The sequence below is a fragment of the Chelonia mydas genome, chromosome 1 (assembly GCF_015237465.2).
Source record: "Chelonia mydas isolate rCheMyd1 chromosome 1, rCheMyd1.pri.v2, whole genome shotgun sequence".
In the NCBI taxonomy this organism is placed as follows: Eukaryota; Metazoa; Chordata; order Testudines; family Cheloniidae; genus Chelonia; species Chelonia mydas.
This window is the reverse complement of record NC_057849.1, coordinates 9605022-9620728: the sequence shown is the minus strand read 5'-3', so window position 1 is coordinate 9620728 and position 15707 is coordinate 9605022. Positions and strand designations below refer to the sequence as shown.

At 54.0% G+C, this 15707-nt stretch overlaps 1 protein-coding gene across 1 annotated transcript in view; it reads right to left on the bottom strand.

Annotated features, from left to right (window-relative positions):
• Nucleotides 1-7779, bottom strand: part of PDE2A (phosphodiesterase 2A) — a 363204-nt gene extending 355425 nt beyond the window's left edge. The window contains exon 1 of the mRNA XM_037914731.2: nucleotides 7396-7779. Within this exon, the coding sequence (XP_037770659.1) occupies nucleotides 7396-7463 (68 nt within the window). The 5' untranslated portion in view covers nucleotides 7464-7779. The remainder of the gene's footprint in view (nucleotides 1-7395) is intronic.
• Between the last annotated feature and the right edge of the window lie 7928 nt (nucleotides 7780-15707).

Sequence of the window (15707 nt, the reverse complement as noted above, 5' to 3'; positions counted from 1 at the left end):
ACACTGAAGGGCTCCTCCCAGGCCCTGTTCCTGAGCCGTTCAAGAACACCAGACCCGTGGCTGCAAGACATGCCACCAAGCGGATGATGGCTTATACGCTGGAGCATCAAGGTTTCTCTCCCTTCTAGCTATTTTGGAAACCTTGCTAACATAGCTGTGGATGTTCCGATTAGCCATACAGACGCCTTTTTTCTTTTTTTGACTCCTGCTAAGCTCTGGGCCTCGGTGATATCTTGTGGCTGTGAGTTCCATGGGATGATAAGGCGTTCTGTACATTTCCTTCACTCCATCTGAAGCAGTGTAGTCCTAAACTGCAGCGTCTCCCTGCCAGTCTGGCCCTGTAGCCCCGCCCGCACATTGCTTTCTATCCACAGCCCCCACGCTGCTTTAACCCCACGCCCACGCTGCCAGGGGTGGGGCACTGAGGCATAGAGGAGCTGGAACAGCACTGATTTTAAGAGGAATACTGGGATCCAAATCAGGTGTGTAGGCCAACCCCTTAAAGCACTCTCTCTGCATGTACGGTGTAGGCCGAATGGATCGTGCACTAGACTGGGACTCAGGAGACCTGGGGTCTATTCCTGCCTTGGCCACTAGCTGCTCGGTGAGCTAAGGCACCTCTCTGTGCCTCGGTTTCCCCATCTGAAAAATGGGGCTAATGAGGCAAACTTCCTTTGTAAAGCACTTTGAGATCTCTGGATGAAAAGTGCTATATAAGACCTAGATATAATTATAGCTGCTGTTACCTCCCAGATCGGCACTGGAAAGTCGTCGCATGGCCAGAGCCACATTCAGCCTTGGGAGAAGTAAGTGCAGCTGGATTTGGCCCGTGGCTTATAACAGCGCAAGAAAAATAAAAGTCTTAAGCAGTCTTAGCATTTCAACTGCTCATTATAAATAACTCCTCAGTGTCTTCTGAGTCACCCAGCTGAAAAGTGCAAGCTAATAACTAACTCTAAGGGTTGCTGATGATAGGCTGCAGAGTACTTCCTTGCTGAGGCTTCAGGTTGAGTCACAGTGACAAAGTGTGTGACATAGTGAAGCCGGCCTAATCCCTAGTGTCGACACTGCTAGATCAACAGAAGAACCCCTTCCGTCGCTACAGTGAGTGCTGTGGTTTCGAGTGGAGACAAGACCATAATAAAAGACAGTCCCTGCCCCAAGGAGCTTACAGTCTGATTAGACAAGTCAAAGGGGAAACTGAGGCACGTGGCGGGGCAGTGCTTTGCCCAATGTCACCCATCAGGTCAGAGCAAAAGACAGAACCCTAGGCTGGTATCGTGTATTTAGGATGTGATACCACAATGACAATATAAGAATCTAGACAGGTAGAAATGGACGGCACTGGAAAGCTGAGATCCACCGTGGTATGAACTATTTCTCTCTCGATATTCATTCTGTGCTTTGTCCCATAGCCACATGGAATCCGTTTGAAACCGTTCATAAAGAAATTGGCGTTTTGGTGAGAGGTGAGGTATGAAATTACTGCGACGTTTTAGCATAGAGCCACATCAGCCTGGGAACATGCATAAGTCGCAGTATCTCAGCTGTGGCTCTGATATTTTTCCAGAGCTGTCCTTACCTCCTATTTCTCAGTCATGGGTTCACAGTCAGAACTAGACGGGTGTGTCGGAGGATACATGTTGCTCAATTTAATTTACACTCACTAGCCTTAGTTGCCTGCAGGTCTCCCGCTTCCTAGGCTGGCGCCCTACCCTGCCTCCCATAACCGGGCTGTGCGCGTGTGTCCTTTATCCAGGGAATGCAGGGACAGGGGCCCCACACTGTTTAAACCTGAGCTCAAGCGGCGAAATTCTGGATCTGGATTTTGAACACCCCAAAGCACCTAGATCCAGGTTTTGGTTCAGCCTGTTCTAAATTAGGGGGCTGTTGCCTGGAATGAGATCAAAGAACACCCCCAAATTTAAGAGGCTGGGGGCTGTCCAGACCCATTCCTATTGCAAAGGTCTTTTCCATCCCTGATTCTCACAAAACTCATATCCTATGATCCGATGCACACTGTCCGGTGTTTTGTCTGGTCTCTCTTTAAGTAGCCCAGTCCCTGCTTCGCTTGGGCGAACAGACACACTTCTCTTCCTTTGCTGATGTAGCTACATCAGCAGTCACAGCTCCCTCCCTATTTCAGATGAGCAGCCCCATCCATTAAGTAACACAGCTCAGCGCTTTGCAGGGCAGGACTGCATGGCTAGAGTGTCCCAGGACAGCTTCCTCCACACTCCAGCGTGTCCATGTTTCTGGCTAACGACCAGCTCAGCTATCAGGAAGCCACGTGGGAGCTGGGAAAGAGGCAGGCAGCAATCTAGCAGCAGCAGTGAAAGAGCGAGAGTAGAGGGGAGAGACTGGCTTGAGAAACCTTGGCTATTCCTGGAAATGCATTTAGATCATTCATTGCTTCCCAGGAAAAAAATCCCCTGGGCGGTTTGGCCTCCCAAGCCACATGCTCACAAAACAATTCCCAGCAAAAGTCAACAGCAAGATTTGAAACCTGGGCACTCAGCACTGCCCTCCACCACTTGAGCTAAAGGAGCAGCTCCGTCAGCAACCAGCAGTAGTAGGTGGTTGTTCTCTTATGGAACAGCAATTAGCTGGGGAACGTGACACGCACTTTGCATTCATGTTATGTTTACACTATGGATGCTGCCCTGTGCTGGGAAGGAGGCAGCCACATCATTTCCTACCACCTCATCCAGGGGAAGAGTCATTTTTGGCTCAGGTGGTAAAGCTCCCCTCCCTGTTTGAGTGCTGGCTGCAGGATGTAGTCATGACCAGTGGAGCAGAGCCCATACTGACAGCATCTGCTGCAGTGTCTGGCCAGCAGCCGGCAGACACAATGGGATTAATTCCTTTAACATCCTACATTTGATTATTCTTCTGATTATTTGTTATTTGCAAGGCGCCAACAATGTGCTCAGGGTTGTACAGGAGACATAAGTGATTCCACATACCTAGCTGGATCGCTGTATCTAATACTGAAGGATCTGAGAAATGACCTAGTGTGGCCTTCCTAGGCATCAGAGACTTTACAGTTGGCTGCATCCAGGGCTGGAAGCAAACACGGTGTCTCTCACTGGAAAGATGGACAGCTCCCTTTTCCAATGGTATCAGCTATCATTCCTAGCCCCGCAGGGTGGTGACAAATCAGAAGAGGCCTTTAGCAGCCAGCATCATTTAGAATACCCCTGAGGCTGCTCTAGGTAACACCAGAAGCTGGATCATCTCTCGGCAGCCCTGGGGATTGAGAAGGGGGTGACAATAGGCTTTGGAGCACTGGCCCGGTTGAACATCTGTCCCTCAGTTTGCTGATTCCCATCTTCCAGCTGAAGCAAACAGCACAAAATGCACAAACAAACAGGCAGCACTAAATTGTGCAAAATGCCCCGCTGGGCCTATCCTGCGAGAGCCTCAGAATGGAAGTTGATTTGGGATGTCTCTCCCAGTGCAGGATGGAGGACAGCTCTGCTCCAGATCCCCCTTGGGAAGTGCAAGGCTGGCATTCAATGAGCAACGCCTTACACCCCAGCTAAAGTGTGAAACCGGGTGCCCCAGTCTGGTTGGAGTTCTCTGCCGCGTGCTCAGCCCTACGTTAGTTGGCAGGCTCCCCTGAGTTCAAAGGCTGCCTGGATAATAACGCACCGTGTGGCGTCCCGCTCGCTCACGCCGCCAGGGCTGGAAAGGGTCGCCCAGAGGAAAGGGGGGCTGGTTCGGTTCCAGGAAACGCTGGCCTTCAGCAGGTTTGCACTCGAGGCTTATTCAAAACCCTGCTGCGACACGGAGCACTATATGTGCCGATCACGCTGCAGTGGAGGGGTTCTCAACCTTTTCCCTTCTGAGCCCCCGCCCCCCGCTATAAAAACTCCCCGGCCCACCTGTGTCACAACAACAGTTTTCTGCGGATAAAAGCCAGGGCCGACGTTAGGGGGGCAGCAAGCAGGGCAACTGCCTGGGGGCCCCACGCCACAGGGGGCCCCCACGAAGCTACATTGCTCAGGCTTCAGCTTCAGCCCCGGGTGGCGGAGGTTGGAGACCTTGCCTTGAGCAAGTCACTTAGCCCTATAAACCGAAGCAAAGAAGTCGTGTTGAGCTGAACCCACATGTGACTGCTTTGAGGGAGCTGCTGTCTCCAGTCCTTCCCCACGATCTTCCCCAGCCAGGGAGGACACCAAGCTAACGCCTCAGGTTAATCTTAATACTAGCCCTGTACCTGTCTGCCTATGGCAGCTGCGCCTCAACCCAGCCCTGTTCTACTAATGATTGTTAATACATGGAAGCCTCCTTTTTTCTCCCCGCCCCCCCCGGCCCTCGTTTCTTTGCCCAGCATCGGCTCCATCATATAGGCCTTGTCTGTGGGACCCCGTCCGCCAGCACTAACAACCCTTCCATAGCACCCTCCAGGTAAGGGATTCAAGGCTTTGTGATCATTTTGGCTGGCATGACTTGCCCATGGCCAGAGCCAGGAGCCCTGACTTCTGGGTCTGGGCTCTCAGCCCTCTGTCGGGCAGCACATCATGCCACTGAGGTGCCCCCGCGAGGCCTGGTGGCATCACGTGATCCAGCACCCACCCAGAAGCTGCGCCTGCGGTTGTAGTGTAGGGAGAAGGCACAAGACAGGAGACGTGAGTTCTAGTCCCAGCTCTGCCACTGACCTGCCGGGCGACCGTGGGAGGGCACTTCATCTCCCCGTGCCTCAGTTTCCCCATCGGTAGCATGGGGGTGCTGACACTTGCCTCTCTCTCTGATGCTCTTTGAGATCTATGGACAGGTTGCTCCTGCCCTGCAGGGGGAGAAGAGGGCTCCTAGAGCGCAGGGATCAGGAGGAAAGCATCAGCTTTTGAGCTACTCATCCGTGGCCCAGTGCAACTATGGAGTGGGAGTGGGTGCGCTTGGCACCATTGCCTGTCCACGTGGAAGAGTCAGTCCCGTGCACGGGGCGGCTACTGCGCCGACAGACCTGTGTCCAGCAGCTCCTGGGAAGAGGGCTGGCTGTGGGTCGGGCAGGCCCAGCCGGGGAGCTCACAGGAGAGGCAGGACAAATCCAAGCAGCACTGCTACTCTGAGAGGGGTGCTCCCAGCACTCCATCCGCTATCCGTGCCCATCCCCTCGTGTTCTGCCACAAAGGGGGTGATCAGGATCCCATCCTCGCTCTGCCCAGAATGCGGTGGACTAGTTGGGCACAGAGCAAGTCCCCTGCCACAGCCGGCAGCTCACGAGCCATCCGCCAGATGGAGCCAGGGAGTTCGCCAGCTGGGAAGCAGCTGCACGCGGATCTTCCCCCCCCCTCGCCCCCCCCACCCCCCCCCGCTGCTGCTGCAGACTCCTCGCCTCCCTGCTTCCAGCTGGGCTGGACTTGCTGCGACTGGAGCTGGTGCCCACTGCAAACGACAGCACAGGGTCTGCCTGCTGCCCACCGCAGCGGAGCTGGAGGGCGCTGGGGAAAGGAAGAGGGCAGCCTCTTTGTACGCCCCCCCCCTTATTAAAGCCGCTCAGGTCCCACAGCTCCCCGGGCACTGCTCCAAGAGCCAAGCTGGCTGGGAGCAGCACCCCGCTGTTGCTGCTGCTTGCTTTCAGATGCAAATCAGCTCTTGGGTAAGAGGGGAGCTGTGGCTTCTTGCAACACGCGGCAGTTTCACTTCTCAGTTTCCCCCCGCTTGCAACAGCGGTGAGACCTAGCAACGCCGGGGCAGGCTCGTGGGTGGGCACGAAAGGTGTCAGCAACCAGAGGATCAGGGGACCGGCTGGACAAACGACTCCCCCCGGGGAGGAAATAATTACTCTGCCTGGCACCAGAGCCAGCAGGTTTAAAACAATGGCTAAGACGAGCGGCGCTGTACAGAGGGCAACCCACTCGGCGGGGGGCTGGCCAAAGGGATTCCATTCAGGCTCCTCGGAGAGGCAGAGGAGGGAGACGTTTGGGGCGACCTCTTCTAATAACAAGCCGGTCTTGAGCGGGCCTCGCTGCATGGGCTGAGATTGTTCAGCTATTGTCTGAACATGGGTGACTTACCCGGGCAAACAAAGGAACTCACACAAAGCAGTGTCCCTGCTGAGCGCACAGTGCCCTCCCCTTGGCACCATGCGGGACGCTCGCTGCCTTCTCCTGGCAGACTGCCGCGGAGAGACAGCCCGAGGATCCAGCAGGCCCTCCACTGACCCTGACCCGGCCACGGCAGGGTGAAACAGACAGCGAGCAATTTAAAACTCCAGCCTCCTCCCTGGCTGCACAGGAGCGGCTTTGCGAACAGCGGGGAGACGGATCAGCGTTCGCGTCCCACTCCCCGTCAGTGCCCAGCCCAGGCCAGGGAAGCTAACGATCCAACCCATGGACCAAATTCGGTGATGAATCCTGCTCACGTGCTATCTGAGGCACGTTGCACAGATGCTAAGAAGGCTGCCAACAGTTCGGATGCGACTGACCGTGCCTGCCTCGGAGCCATCCCTCTGGGAAACGCTCCACACACCCGGCCAAGTGCCCCCCTGGGGTTTCTCGGGGGGAGTCACAGGAGGGGTAAATCAAATCCAGATGCAGAACTCAGCCCCTCCCAGGAAGGGAGCTGCCGGGTACAACAGTACCGGTGTCAGCATTCCTCTAGCGTGGAAACTACAGTGTTTCCCACGTCAGTGCTACACTGAGAGTTGTAGTTGCCAGTGCAAAGTCTACACACACACACACACACACACACACAGAGCCCTTTATAAAATGAGTCCAACATTTCTCTAGCTGCTCCCTGGGAAACAGCTCATGCATCTGCCCGCACAGGGCTGCACTAACCTGGCTTCCACGCCATGTCCATGCCATCCCTTCCCTCCTTCCACACAGGGGGGATTTTCAAACGGCGAGACTAAAGCAACTGAAGGGAAACTGAGGCAGCAGGCAACCAGGGGGCATCTCGCCCTGCTGCGCTCCCAGCTGTTGTTTGAAGGGCTGAGCGAGGCGCCCGGAAAGCAAGCCCCCTGGATCTGCTCCACCCCACGTCCCCACCCGGTCCGTGTGGCATGGAGGGACATGTCAGAGGGCAGTGCCCACTGTGGAAATACCAAGCCCTGGCTCCCGCAACGCCATGCCCGGCAGGCAGCAGCAACCGCTCCAGCTAGGGCAGGTGTCCTGAGCAAGGAGTGGGCAGGGGCTGGCCAGACCCCCAGGGGAGCCGGCCCCAGTCGCTGGGTCTCTCTTCTTTATTTCTTACCCTCTCTCCCGGCTCTGAGACAGGAAGAACTTTTTCCTCCCTCCCGCTCGGTTTCATTCTCTCGGCTCCGTTCGCGGGCTCCTCTCCCCTTCCATCACTCCCCCTTTCCTCGCTTTCCCCCCTTCCCTCTGAACCCCCCCGGCCCCAGCCAGCGCCCCCCGGGCTAGAACCCCCGGCGCGCCGGGCACTCACATGTCAGACGCGGCCGGCTGGTAGGGCTGGCTCCGGCAGAGGATGGAGTGGCCGCAAGCTTGGCCCATCGCTCCTCATCCTCTCGCCAGCCCGGCCAGGAGGAGGAGGCGAGGGCTGAGGATGCTGCTGGCCAGAGGTCCCGGCGCCCTTCTCTCTCCCGGCTCGCCTCGGCGGCGGATGCTCCCGGAGCTGGCTCGGGGGCGGGTGTCTGAGGACGGGAGCCGTCACCGATCCCAATGCAGCTCGCTGGAGCATGCAGGGTGGGCGGGTGCAGCGAGGGAGCATGTGTGAGCGAGCGAGAGGGAAACACCCGCCCGGGCTGCCCCGCGGCGGAGCCGCTCCACGCCCGCGGCCCCTGCAGCGCCCGAGGAGGGGGCTGGAGCCAGGGGCGGGTCCCGGCGGACGGGGCCGGCCGGGGGCGGGGGGGGCCGGGCTCTCCGCGGGGAGGGCCAGGGGCCAGCGCCTCGGCTGGGGTGGAGGTTGCTGATTGCACCGGCGTGGGGATGGGGGAGAAGCCTTTGTTCAACTCGGACTAACTCCGGCCACCCCGGGCAGCAGCGTGTGTGTGTGTGTGTGTGTGTGAAAAATCCACACGCTGGGCCAGATCCTCAGCTGGTGTCAAGGGGTGTGTGTGTGAAATCTACACACGCTGGACCAGATCCTCAGGTGGTGTCAAGGGGGGCGTGTGTGTGAAATCTACACACGCTGGGCCAGATCTTCAGCAGGTGTCAATCAGTGTGTGTGTGTGTGAAATCTACACATGCTGGGCCAGATCTTCAGCAGGTGTCAATCAGTGTGTGTGTGTGTGAAATCTACACACGCTGGACCAGATCCTCAGCTGGTGTCAAGGGGGGTGTGTGTGTGAAATCTACACACGCTGGGCCAGCCCCTTAGCTGGTGTCAGTCAGGGGAGGGTGTGTCTGGGTGTGAAATCTACAAACGCTGGCCCAGATCCTCTGCTGGTGTCAGGCCAGGCTGTTGTAATCAGCCTCGCTCCAGTGACTCCAGCAAAGCTCTATTTGACACCAGGGGAGCAACACTGATTGACGCCCGCTGAGAATCTGGCCTGACAGCTCCCAATGTGCAGTGACTGCACTCCAGCCTTGGCGAGTCCCCTGTCTCTTCTCCACTCGCCTGGTTATTTCTCAGGGGGTCTCCTCCTCTCCACACACACACACACCCCCGCATCATCTCCCCTCTCCTCCTCCTCACCTTCCCATCTCAATTCACCATGGACGTTGCCTCCCCGCCCCGTACCCCGCTGCCCCACTGCTCGCTCCCTGGCCTGCTCTGTGCTGGGCCCTGCTCCATTGCTAATTGCCATCAGGAGCGAGCCTGTCGATACGGGTGCCGTTAGTCTGCTGCTGAAATCGCTCGGACTATTATTAGCCGGGTACATGTTCATAATTTAATTCATGTGGTTTGGGGAGCCTGGCTGCATTGTTACAGCAGGCAGGAAGGAGCTGTGTGTGTAATCCCTGAGCATGCAGTGTGGGGGGGGCTGGGGACACTGGTGGGCCAGGAGGCCCAAACTGAGCCAGCTTCAGGGTCTTTGGTCACCACCCCAGGTGGAGCTGTATGGAGATCCGCACTGGAACTGAGCCAGCCTCGAACCATCTCCCCTGCCTGCCTGGCACATGGTGACTGTCACTGGGCCAAATTAACCCTGCAGGAAACTCCACTGGCTTCCACTGATGGATTTGTGATCACTGGTCCTGATCGGCTAAGAATAGTGCCCGTCCTCCTAGTTCTGTTCCCCCATTCCCCCCACATGCTGCTGTTCGTCTCATCCATCTGCCGTGCCTTGTTTTATAGCATCCGTCTACGCTGCAGTCAGAGGTGTGATTGCAGCACGTGCTATTCACCAGCTAGCTGTGAGTGAGGCCGCCGCAACTGCAAAGCTACCCGGGACCTGGGTGCTCCGGGGCACACAGCGCCGTGAAACCAGCTGTGTCAGAACAGGAAGCAGCCTCTACAGTCAGACCGTGAAAGCGGAGAGCGACCCTCCCGGGTTAGCTGCTGGAGGAGACTAACTGTGTCTGCCTGGCCCCTTCGGAGTTCCTGAGATCCTAGTTTCCCAGAGGATCTCCGCAGAGACCCGAGCGAGCGTGTGCAGGTGAGATCTGCCCCTCCTTCACCAGTGCCCAGCCTTGCCAGCGGGCGGACTGGCCGGCTACCTGGGTTCCCCTGGACGAGCTGGCTCTCCGCATCTTGATGATGGCCGTGATCTCGTCCTGCTGTTTCCTCATCTCTTGTTCGTCCGCCTGCCGAGGGGAGAGAAGGCCAGAGCCATCGAACCCTCCACAGCCCGGCAGCAGAAATGCCAGATGGACAACTTCATGCGGGGCCCAGCTCTGGGGGGGACACAGGCCTCCCCCATCAGTCCCTGGCCCCCTGCCCGTCACTGAGCTGTGCTGGTCTGGAGTCACCCACCTGCCCAGCTCCACCGGCCAAGGAAAGGCACTCAAGCGCCTCCCCGAATGGTGTTGAACTCCTAATAGGCCTTCCTGTGCTTCTCCCCACCCGCTCCGATGTCCTCGAAATTGCCACGGCTTCACTGCTATTGTTATTCATGCTAGCTAGAGCAAAGCTAGTTTGGGTGTAGCACCTCTGATCACTGTGTAGACATACCCTTAGACTGCAAGCTCTTTGGGGCAGGCCCTGTCATTTACTGTAGTTTTGTACAGTGCCTTGCACAACAGGGCCTCTCCTGGCTGGCCTCTGGGCTCTACCATAATCTAAATGTTAAATCACAGTCATAGATGTCAGTAATTTGCTGCTGGTAATCTAAGGGATGGTGGACAAGATTCTGCTCCCAGGTAAGACTGGTGAGAATCCAACATAAAATCCACGGGGGCCTGGCCCTTAGCTGAAGTAAACCAGTGCAGCTCTGTGGAGTTACAGTGATTTGCCCCGGCTGAGGTTTTTGGCCCGTTGACTTCAGCGGAGTCGCTCCAGATTTACATCTGTGAAACAGAGACTGGCACCTTTTAATGATTCTGGCGGTGGTTGAAGTCACTCGCTGAGCCTGCTTTTCCTCTCTTTTTCAACTGGTTTTTGCTCCTTGGGCCTGACTCTCAGCACCATGAGAGGCCCCTTTACCCTGCTAGAGTGATCACCGAATTTTAGAAATGTAGGATGGGAAGGGACCTTGCGAGGTCATCTAGTCCTGTCCCCTGCACTGAGGCAGCACTAAGTGTCATCTAGACCAGTGCTCTTCACTAGTTTTGAAGTGGGGCCACTTTTTGGCAAAAAACCTTCCTTGTGAGAGCCACATCAACCCGACACAGACACACAGACGGCTGAACACTCCGAGTTCTTTGTTGGTTGATATGGTAATATTACCATTATTGGTAATATTGCTTGGGGTGCAGGAGGGGGTATGGGGTGCTGGCTCTGGGAGGGGGCTCAGGGCTGGGGCAGGGGCTTGGAGTGCAGGAGGTGATATGGGGTGCTGGCTCTGGGAGGCGGCTCAGGGCTGCGGCAGGGGCTTGGGGTGCAGGAGGGGGTATGGGGTGCTAGCTCTGGGAGGGGGCTCAGGGCTGGGGCAGGGGCTTGGAGTGCAGGAGGTGATATGGGGGGCTGGCTCCAGGAGGCTGCAGGTTGGGGGGGTGGAAGAGCTATTCAGAACCTGCCCATTGAAGGGGACGGCACTTACTTCAGGCGGCCCTGGCCCCACGCCACTCCTGGAAGGAACCAACGCGACCCTGCAGCCCCTCGGGGGGGCACGTGACTCTGTGCGCTGTTCCCAGCCAATGGGAGCTGTGGGGGCGGTGCTTGCAGGCAGGAGCAGCGCACGGAGACCTCTGCTCTCCCCGCTTACCCCCAGGGCCGCAGGGCTGCGCTGGCTGCTTCCGGGAGTGGCGTGGGGCCGGGGCAGGCAGGGAGCCTGCCTTAGCTGCAGCCCCCCTGCCGCCGGAGAGCGCGATCAACAGGGAGTCGCACTTAGGGTCCGTGGGAGCCGCCACCAGCTCACGAGCCTTGCAGTGAAGAACACGGATCTAGACCATCCCTGACAGATGTTTGTGTAACCCAGCGATACTCAGATTGAGCCTCGTGAGCCGCAAGTGGCTCTTTAATGTGTCTCCTGCAGCTCTTTGCAGTACGTGATATTAAAACACTGTGTGATTGTATTATTAACCAAACTAAGTTATTATCCAATCAGAATGCTCTTACTAGGTTATTAACCAAATGTAGTTGATCAAATAGTAATACTTGGTCAGTCATTTTGCTGTGAGAATAATATATATATACATAGTTAATGAAACAAGGAATTCACATGACTGGGACTCTTTTGGGTAATGTTGATTGCTAATTTGGCTCCTGAACTATTGAAGTCCGAGTATCACTGGTCGAATCTGGTCTTAAAAACCTCTGGAGGGATATTCCACAACCTCCCTAGGTAATTTGTTCCTGTGCTTAACCACCCTGACATTTAAGACGTTTTTCCTCCCTTTCTATAATTTAAGCCCATTGCTTCTTGTCCTGTCCTCAGTGGTGTCAAGGCAGCTCGGTGTAAATGAGAATTGAGAATCTTCGTCTTCTGTGTTGCCACTCTCAGTCAGACTGCTTGTGATGTTATTGACACAAACTGAGACTGTAGAGATCACTGTTGCACCCAAGGTCCTCCAGGGGCAAGAAATCTTGTATAAAGGGGGTCAAATAAGGTGTCTAAGACAAGGTGATGTTTGCTTGTTATGATTATGCTATCTGGATGCATGTACCATTTTTGTATTTAAAGTTATAAGTATTGGCTCTATCCTGTCTGTAGTACAAACTTGTGCTATGCTTCTGGGTGACACCCCTGACAATGTGGCGTCAGCACTGCCTAGCCTGCTTGATGGCCCATTAAGGACCATCAGCGATACAACTGACCCATTGAGAGAAGCCAGACACGTCTTGGGACTCAGCAAGACGTGCAGGGACCTGCCTATGGACAGAACTCTAAGGTTTTTCCATGCCATGGGATGGACAGCTTGTCCTTGGGAGGCCACATGGCAAGACACTATAAAAGGCTGCTGCAGCTCCTCCCTCTTGTCTTCAGTCCTGCTTCTTGCCTCTGGAGGAACCTTGCTGCAAACTGAAGCTCTGAACAAAGGACTGAATGACCCATCCCAGCTGTGGATGGACTCCAGAGTCTTGATTTGAACTTGCAGTCTATTCCATCACTGCTACAAGCCTGAACCAAGAACTTTGCCATTCTCTACGCAAAAGAATAAATGGACACAAATCTGACATCAGGAATCATAACATTCAAAAACCAGTAGGAGAACACTTCAATCTCTCTGGTCACTGAATAACAGACCTCAAAGTGGCAATTCTTCAACAAAAAAACTTCAAAAACAGACTCCAATGTGAAGATGCAGAACTGGAATTAATTTGCAAACTAGATACCATCCGATTAGGCCTGAATAGAGACTGGGAGTGGTGGAGTCATTACAAAACCTAAACTTAATTTCCCCAATACTAATTTCTCCCTACTGTTACTCACACCTTCTTGTCAACTCTCTGTAGTGGGCCACTCTCTTACCACTTCAAAAGTTATTTCTCCTCCCTTGGTATCCTGCAGTTAATTGATTTATCTTGTTAGGCTGACCTCATGCTTGGTAAAGCAACCCACTTCCTTTCATGTATTTATACCTGCTCCTGTATCTTTTACTTCATATATCTGATGAAGTGGGTTCTAGCCCATGAAAGCTTATGCCCAAATAAATTTGTTAGACTCTAAGGTGCCACAAGGACTCCTCGTTTTTTTTTTGCTGATTAGACTAACATGGCTAACACTGAAACCTTTGCCATTACTGTATGTAATGGATTCCATTTAACCAATTCTAGCTCTCATCTATATTTCTTTCTTTTTATGAATAAACCTTTAGATTTTAGATTCTAAAGGATTGACAACAGCGTGATTTGTGGGTAAGATTTGATTTGTATATTGACCTGGGTCTGGGGCTTGGTCCTTTGGGATCGAGAGAACCTTTTCTCTTTTACTGGGGTATTGGTTTTCATAACCATTCGTCCCCGTAATGAGGGGCACTGGTGGTGATACTGGGGAACTGGAGTGTCTAAGGGAATTGCTTGTGTGACTTGTGGTTAGCCAGTGGGGTAAAACCAAAGTCCGCTCTGTCTGGCTGGTTTCGTGTACTTTAGAAGTGGAGAAACCTCAGCCTTGGGCTGTAACTGCCCTGCTCTAAGCAATTTGTCCTGAATTGGTACTCTCAGAAATGTCCCACCAGAGGCAGCAACATTACACTGCTCTTTGTGTTCAGTGCAGTGATGTTGTAGCCGTGTTGGTCGAAGGATATGAGACATACAAGGTGAGTGAGGTAATTTCTTTTAAAGGACCAACTGCGATGGTGAAAGAGATTAGATTTTGAGCTCCACAGAAGACCTGAAGAAGTGCTCTGTGGTGCTTGTGAGATTGTCTCTTTCTCCAACAAAAGTCAGTCCAATAAAAGATATCCACTCACTCGCCTTGTCTCTTGCACCAGATAAAAGTGTGAGACTTCATGCCCGGCTGTCCCTGCACCAGATACCCAGCTGGTGCCAGTCAATGTAGCTCCATTAACGTCAAGGGAGCAGGGCCGATGGGCAGCAGCTGAGGATCTGGCCAATGCAGCTACACCGGGGTAAGACGTCAATGGGGACTGCTCATCGGCTTAAACACCATGCTGAGTCAGGAACAGACTTTGCCAGGTGACACAGTCCTGCACTGTTCCCCATCTATGGTTCTTATCTGGCGCTGCACCTTTGTGGTGTCTGAGCCCCTTACAGTCTTTAATATATTTATCCCCATAATAGCCCTGGCAAGTAGGGCACTACTATTATTCCCATTGTCCAGAGGGGAAACTGAGGCACAGATCCTCAGAAGTGCTGAGGTGCTTAACGCCCATTGATTTCAATGGGCTAAATATCTTGGAGCATCTAGGCTGGAGAGTCTCGGGCCAGGTATTTATTTGTTCCTCAGCTCAGGGTCCCATTGTGCTAGGCGCTGCACACCATATTATCAACCCCAAGTATTCAAAAATCATCAGGCTGGCTTAAAAATCACGAGTTGTTTTGGGTGTTTTAAATCCATTTTGGAAGATTCTTTTCGTTGGCCTTCTGGGTTTGGGGCCTGCATGTTGAAGCTTTTTCCACTGCCGTGCGGGGCGAGAAATTTACTTAAACCAAAAAAGAATGCTGAGCTTCTCACGTAATCACCTGACTCCGGGAGGCAGGGCATTAAGAATACCAAATATCCGGAGACTTGTGTAATTGAACCACAAGAGTTGGCTACGCTGTGTTAGTATAGCAGGTAACAGCTTCTGCCCCAAAGAGTTTAGACTCTCAATAGGCAAGACAGACAAGTGGTGGGAGCAGGGGCTACGGTCCGCCTGGCACAGGTGAGGTCCTGAGAGATGAAATGAGCTGTCCACAGTCAGTCTGTAGAAAAGCCAGGAACTGGACTAAGCTGCTGAGTCCTCAGGCCGTGTTAGAACTACAGGACCCGCCTTGCTTTTCTTCTGTGCCCTGCCAGTTGTTTAATAACCATGCAGCCGGCGTTTTAGCGCCTCTAAGACAAGATCTTTCGTTTCTGAAACAATAGCTTCTGAAGTACTTTTTGAAAAGGCCCAATCCACGTACCATGGAAGTCAGAGACAGCCTTTTCACCCAAGAGGTGTTCGATCAGACGCCAGGTCGGCCATTTATATTTTATTTCAGCCCCGGCCATATCTGATTGGATCTTCCAGCCCACAGCAGCACTAGGCTGGTCAGGTGGCTTCTGCCAGCCGCTATCTGGGCTTTGGCAATCTTAGCAATGCTGCCGTTCGTCATGATGGTGACCTCGTATATGCTGGCGCCTGTAATGATCCAGCCAGTGCTGAGACAGATTCCTTGCTCGTGGGTCTCTGTGTAATGGTGATTGGTTGTTCCCTCCCATACATTCAGTCCACGGATTCATAGATTAGGCAATGAGGAACTGTTGTGATCCTCTAGTCTGACCTCCGGCATGATTAGATGATCGCACTGATCCCTTCTGGCCTTGGAATCTGTAACACAGTCCACCGGACTTCCCTGAATTCATTCCCGTACAGCCATGCAGTCCTTTAGAAGGTGCACTGACAAACCGATTGATTTAGTTACACTATCGTATGTTAAGACTGGTGGTGAGAGGTGACTGCTCAGATGCCTGTGTCTGTCCATTTTCCCAACATCCGACAATGTCATTTTCCAGCAATTGACCGTAGATAAATTTGGAAGGGATTTTACCAAATAGCTGGCTCTCTCTTTGGCTCTGCCTTGCACTGGGAGGTGGGGATTCCTGGTCT